Source organism: Dromaius novaehollandiae, chromosome 8 (assembly GCF_036370855.1).
Source record: "Dromaius novaehollandiae isolate bDroNov1 chromosome 8, bDroNov1.hap1, whole genome shotgun sequence".
NCBI classification, from domain to species: Eukaryota; Metazoa; Chordata; class Aves; order Casuariiformes; family Dromaiidae; genus Dromaius; species Dromaius novaehollandiae.
Genome location: NC_088105.1, coordinates 41,076,056 through 41,082,450, shown reverse-complemented (window position 1 = coordinate 41,082,450; position 6,395 = coordinate 41,076,056). Strand labels below are relative to the sequence as shown.

At 49.1% G+C, this 6,395-nt stretch overlaps 1 protein-coding gene across 1 annotated transcript; it reads left to right on the top strand.

The window, feature by feature from the left end:
- Positions 1 to 321: 321 nt before the first annotated feature.
- DIRAS3 (DIRAS family GTPase 3) lies at positions 322 to 5,025 on the top strand. The gene is made up of 2 exons (XM_026098475.2): positions 322 to 1,769; positions 2,014 to 5,025. Exon 2 carries the CDS (start codon positions 2,098 to 2,100, stop codon positions 2,692 to 2,694), a length of 597 nt encoding a protein of 198 aa, XP_025954260.1. The 5' UTR covers positions 322 to 1,769; positions 2,014 to 2,097; the 3' UTR covers positions 2,695 to 5,025.
- Positions 5,026 to 6,395: the final 1,370 nt, after the last annotated feature.

Sequence of the window (6,395 nt, the reverse complement as noted above, 5' to 3'; positions counted from 1 at the left end):
CTGTGGGGCGGTAACGGCCGGTTCGGGGCGGTAACGGCCGGTTCGGGGCGGGTCCCGCAGCGCTGTAACGGCCGGTGAGGGGGGCGGTAACGGCCGGTTCGGGGCGGTAACGGCCGGTGAGGGGGGCGGGTCCCGCAGCGCTGTAACGGTCGGTGAGGGGGGCGGTAACGGCCGGTGAGGGGGGCGGGTCCCGCAGCGCTGTAACGGTCGGTGAGGGGGGCGGTAACGGCCGGTGAGGGGGGCGGGTCCCGCAGCGCTATAACGGCCGGTGAGGGGGGCGGTAACGGCCGGTTGGGGGCGGTAACGGCCGGTGAGGGGCGGGTCCCGCAGCGCTGTAACGGCCGGTGAGGGGGGCGGTAACGGCCGGTTGGGGGCGGTCGCGCGGCGCTGCAGGGCGGTGACGGCCGGGCCGTTCCCGCCCGCGGTACCTGCGCGGTTTCTGCCGGGCTGAGTCTCCGCCTTGGCCCCGCATCTTGCCCCCGGGTCATTTTGGAGGCGTTTCCCCCCCCCATTTAGTCATAAGTCAGATGGAGGCAGGTCCCCCCGCCGGCTGCGATGCCCGGCATCCCCAGTCCTGCTGGTGCCGCAGCCCCGCCGCCGGGAAAGCTTCCCGCCTGACGGTGCCGGCTGTACCCAGTGCTTGGGGCGGGTTTTGCCCAAAGGGTTCAGAAGCAGCGTTTGGGGAAGGGGTGCCCTGCGCTTCGTAGAGATGGGGAAACTGAGGCCCAAGGGCTGTCTGCTGTAAGGCGTCGTGAATTATGCAGGGCGCTGTGCGCTGCAGCCTGCTGCCTTCAAAGGGAATACGTAAAGAGGCGGCGTTTCGCAAGACTTGTTGTAAATGAGAAGTTGCAAGCTGTGGAGTATGGATCTCTCTTCCCTAAGCAGCCGAGGGGTTTATTTCCCGGGGTGGGGAATAAAACCAAAGAAGCAGATCTTAGTGATCGTTAAAAGGGTCGGTGGCTTGTTCGGGAGCTGGGGGGAGGCTGCAGAGCTGCTTAAGTGTCGCGGATCATCCCTGTCCCTTTAAATGGTTCCCCTGAAACACAACTTGCCTCGAAGGTGAGCTGAGAATTTGCCAGCCTGGGTGAAAGCTGGTGAGACCTGTCAGCACCTGGGTGTCCACGGTGCAGGAGGGACTGGCGGGGGGGGATGGAGTACAAAAGACTTATTTATTCTCTGTGCACGGCATTTGAAGGATGGAGAGCCGTAACTTGGATCCAAAAGGCTCAAGCACTGGATTCAGAGATTTTTTTTGTGTTGAGTTTTCAGATTTTAAGGAGCATTTGGGGGGGAAGACGCAGAGGTAGGCAAGGTCTCTGAAGGCTGAGGCAGGTGAGAAGGACTCGAGTGAAAACACTGCACAAGCTCCAGGAGTGCTTTCCTTCCCCGGAAAGGTGCAGCCCTGCTCTGCTCGTGGTCCTCGCCCTTCTCGCCGCTGCGGAGCAGCGGTGGTTTCGGTGGGGAGATGGTGCAGCCCGGCGCAACAGCTCCCATCCATCATCAGGGACACTGCAGTTCTGGGGATCTCTGCATTAGTAATTCCTGCTGCTCCTCGGGACCCACGGGGAGTGGGTGGATGGAATATATAGCAAGAGGGAGAAAATGAGCAATCCTGGGATTGGCGCTTGCCCGGAGGTGGCAGGCAGGGAGAGCAGCGCCGGTGGGGGCCCGACCTGGCACCGGCAGCTCCCGGGAGCCGGGCTGCCGCTCACCGCCGCTCCCGGGCACATTCATCTCGCTGCATCGGCTATGGGAGCTGATGGCTACAGGTGAAGTACAGTTTTTCCTTCCTGATGCTGCATGCACAGCATTTGCTGCGTATGGGATGTGTGCTGGGGGGGGGGGGAATGTTTTTATTTCTCTTTAGTGGAAGGGAAAAGGATGGGTGGGGAGTGATTTATTTAATTGGCTATTGAAACAGCATATTGTGAAATTAGTGAATGACTTCTTTCCTCTCTGCCCCCCACCCTCGCTTGTCTCTTCTTGCCTTTTGTCCCCTCCCCTTCTCCACAGGCCATCTCTGCATAGGGGTGTGTAAACTCAGAAAACTTGGGCATTTTCAGTTCAGATCTGCGCTTGTGTCCCAGCACAACAAACATGCCTGAGCAGAGCAATGATTACAGGGTGGTTGTGTTTGGAGCAGCAGGGGTTGGCAAAAGCTCCCTTGTCCTTCGTTTCGTGAGGGGAACTTTCAGGGAAGCCTACATCCCCACAATCGAGGATACCTACCGGCAGGTGATCAGCTGTGACAAGAGCATCTGCACCCTCCAGATCACGGACACCACGGGAAGCCACCAGTTCCCTGCTATGCAGAGGCTGGCGATATCCAAAGGGCACGCTTTCATCTTGGTGTACTCTGTCACCAGCAGGCAGTCCATGGAAGAGCTGCAGCCCATCTACGAACAGATATGTCAGATTAAAGGGGCTATCCAGAAAATCCCCATAATGTTAGTTGGTAACAAAAGCGATGAGAGCCAGAGGGAGCTGGATGCCAGGGAGGGGGAAGCCTTAGCCAGCAAGTGGAAGTGCTCCTTCATGGAGACATCAGCCAAAATGAACTACAACGTACAGGAGCTCTTCCAGGAGCTCTTGAATCTCGAGAAGAGAAGAACTGTCAGCCTTCAAGTGGATGGAAAGAAATCCAAGCAGCAGAAGAAGAAAGATAAGCTGAAAGGCAAGTGCTCTGTTATGTGATTGGCTTTGAGTGGCTGGACTTGCATCGCTGCGTGGTGTAATCGGAGCATGGACCTAACAGAAAACACATTTGCTAGAAGCTTCAGAAGAATCCATGCCTTATCCATGATAACCCCATGCAGGGTTATCATGTTTCTGCAGACCATCAGTTGGGTCACTTCGTGTTGGTTTCAAAGAGAATGGCTTTTTGCATGTTGTTTTATTGTTTTAAAAAATAAACGTTCAGTGTTAGCCATTACATGTGATTACAAGTTTTTAAAGCAAGAACTTTACAAAAGAGAAAAATGTCAGTGTTGGAAGCAGTTATCTTTATTTCTGTGAGTACATACTAGTTTTTAACTATCTTCAGATTGTGTTACCCTGAAACAAATCCTATGCTGCCTATGTGTATACATTCAAATGTTTTGAGAAATATGTGGACAAGAGCAAATCTTTAACAAAGCTAGGGATCTGCACTGCAAATGAATGTACTTATAACTCTTCAGGCATTTGCATTTTGGGGAGAAAGACTGACTTGTCTACCAAATAACTTCTCTCATGGTAGAAGTTAAGGTTACCTCTGTGTGTTATGCAGCTCCTGAGGTTTCTGCAGCTCTGTGAATGATTAAAGCTATACTTGCATGTAATCAGGCTGTTTGCTCTTATCTCACCTGGCCAACGGGCATCTTTCCAAAGCGCTTTGGGTTGGCCTCTGGTTTTCCTTTTACCTTTTTTCACCTCTATCCATTGATGCCAGGGTCAATCCTGTAAGGTGTAAAGCATCGTCAGGACTTAGTCACTGGGAGAAGAGGGGACTTGGAACTTGAGGAGTTCAGAGCTTCTTGTAGCCCGGACAACAGATAGAAAAAGGCAGCTAATTTTTCCTTTTACATGTGAGCCTTACCTGGACTAATGTTCTGTACTCTGTATGGCACATACCAGCCATACTTCTAGAAGGGGTTTGAAAGGTAAATCGGTCTCCCTACGCAAATATAAGGGGTCAGCTAGCTCTGTTTGTAGTGTGCACCAAGGGAATTTGCCCCATTTAGAGCTGAAGCTTTCATGCCATGTGATTCAACAGGAAAAAATTCATTCATGATTTCAGAAAGCTGGGCAAGTGCTGCATGAATGTTCTATCCAGACTGAAATATTCTGCATTTTTCTCTCCTGATTCATATGCACTTAAAACTACTTGTCAAAGTACTGTGTGGATTTGCCAGGCTGCTACAAGGCTCTGCACCCGATTTTTTTTTATAGGAGATGACCTACAGGTCCTTGAACTTCCTGTGCTGGAGCTATGATGCTCTTTTTTGTCCTCTCTGCCAGTGCTGTGTGTAACGCTTCTGCTGAAGCTGGGGCGAGTCAGGCTGGAGAGTGGCCGTAGAGGAAGCCATAATGGTTTTACTTGATAATAGAGTTGCTCTTGGTTCACCCCCCTCCCTCTAACTTTGTATGTGATTTTTTTGATGCCTTTGTTCTTTCATTCCTGCACAGTTATGCAATGCTTCTCTTCCAGCATCTGGCAACGATATTTGCAAAGATTGTTTCAGTTCCATTTCAACACGTTAAATTCCAGTGTTTGAAATCCTGATAAAACATTTTGTATTTAAGCCTTTCTAAAAGTTGTAAGGCTGAATGTCTTTACAACTCCCACTGCCTTCATGGCGATGTCTGTGTGAAGGCACAGCAATTATTCACACAGTGCTCTGTAGTCGCTGTGACGTCTCCTCTGCGCGTGGTATGGGAATCGCTGGGATGAGGGGCCAGAGTACAAGGAACAGCTAATACCAACTAACACAAGCTCAGTCGCTCCAGCACCTGGCAGAGTCACTGGCAGACCTGCCAAGCTGCCTTGGACCGTGAGATGGGGAGTCCCACGTGCCTGACCGGAGAGTGGTGGGAGATGCTCGTGCTCCCGGCAACGGAGAGGGGTGATGTCGGGCATCAGCACGTCAAGCTCCAGGCTAGGAGCCTAGAGCAGGTCTGATGTGAATGACAGCTGGTGTGGCTACCTATACTGCTTTGTAAATGTGCGTTTTAGTTGTATTAAGTCAATTATATAAAGTATGGTTTCCATATAAACTGAGCCAGTTTGATTTTGTGTGTGTAATGTGCTGTTCTTATAAGAAGCAAAATTTATTTTAATTGAACTGACTTTTGTTTAGATGATGGCTATTAAAACTCCCACAAAAACCTAAATTAGAAGGTAGTATCTTTACAACTTGCCAGGGAACTACCTCAAAATGACTAGCTGATAGAATGAAAAGTGTCGTGTTCCTTTGGGGACACTAGTTAATTGTTGTAAAACAACGGCAATGTTCCACTTTGAAATTAAAGTTATTTTGTAAGTCTTGTATTTGAAGCTGTCTTCCTTGGCATCAAGGTCAGGTAGGCTGGTGTACTTGGACACCTGGCGGCATTGAGTCTTGTGCGGTTACAGCTGGTAACCTTGGGCTAATGTTCCTATTCTGGAATAATGATATAATGCCAAATTGCTTGTCATAGAATAATTCTCTTGGAAAATATCTGAAGATTTTTTAAGGAACTGATGGGTAAAAGTTTTGCTGAAACCAGACTAAGTAATATGCATCTGTTACAGATGGCATTTGATAGGGGTGGGGGAAGCGTATTATGCACATGCTTAAGTTTTCTGCTCTCCCCACATAGGAGCATTTTGCTGAATTAAAGGAATAATGGGCTTTCTTTAACAATTTGTGTTTTGCAGGATAAGAAGCGCAATCTTGAAGTAAATAGTTTAGTCTTCCTTGAATAAGTGCTGTTTAAAAAGTGAACAGATCTGTTTAAAAAAGATTTTGATGAAAGACATCTGGAAAACGTCTGGAGCAACCAGTTCTGATGTCTGGTATACTTCACATAATGCATTATAGGCTTTGTCCTTAACCGCTGGTTGCCAACAGTATGTTTTTTCATGAGGCAGTGATGACATATTTTCTACAGAGCTATTTATACATCCTGTAAGCTCTGATGCAGTTCGGAGGCCTGCCTTGACTCTGTGTTTGTGTTTGACAACCGGGACAATTGTTCACTATGGCTCAAGTTGGTTGTTTTTCCCATGTTTTCATTCATCCTGCCAGTGTCAAAACTCGCTGTCTTTCTGAACTGCTCCTCGTGAGTTTAGATGTGGTGAGACAAGGTCAGGGAAGGAGCAGATACAGCTTCACGCGTTGCTATTAACGTCTCATAACTTCTTTCCAGGATCAATAGGTGAATACAATTGACAGTTTAAAAACAACACCAGAAAAGTGCAAAGTCTCAAATGGAGCAGGAGACATGTCAGTAGCTTGAGTGGCTGGATGAAGGCTATTGCAGCCAGACATTTCTGTCAAAGTAACTTACTGCCTTTACTTGCTTCCCTTTATCTTGGAGCACTCGATAAGGCTTGGCAGTTGAAAGCTTTGGCCAGGTAGGTATGTATTTCTGTCAACAATTTAACCCTGTGTCTTTCAGTTCCTCCACCAGCACAGTGGCAAGCTTCATTCCTGCAGCAAGGCACTAGCAGAGCTGAAAAGAGAACCCAGGCTGCCTTGTGGCTAATTCCTTGGCTTATCTGCTACATCTGGGACAGCTTATTGGTAGCCCAGGAGCCTCATCCTGTTCACAGGTCAGTCTTATCTGGTTGTACAAATGTAGATTAGCTGCCAGAGCAAAAAAATGGTTTTCAGTGTTACTGGACAAGAGACAGATCATGGTTTACTAGACCA

Excerpts from the sequence above, each read along its gene's own strand:
- DIRAS3 (XM_026098475.2), top strand. The coding sequence starts at position 2,098 with ATGCCTGAGCAGAGCAATGATTACAGGGTGGTTGTGTTTGGAGCAGCA.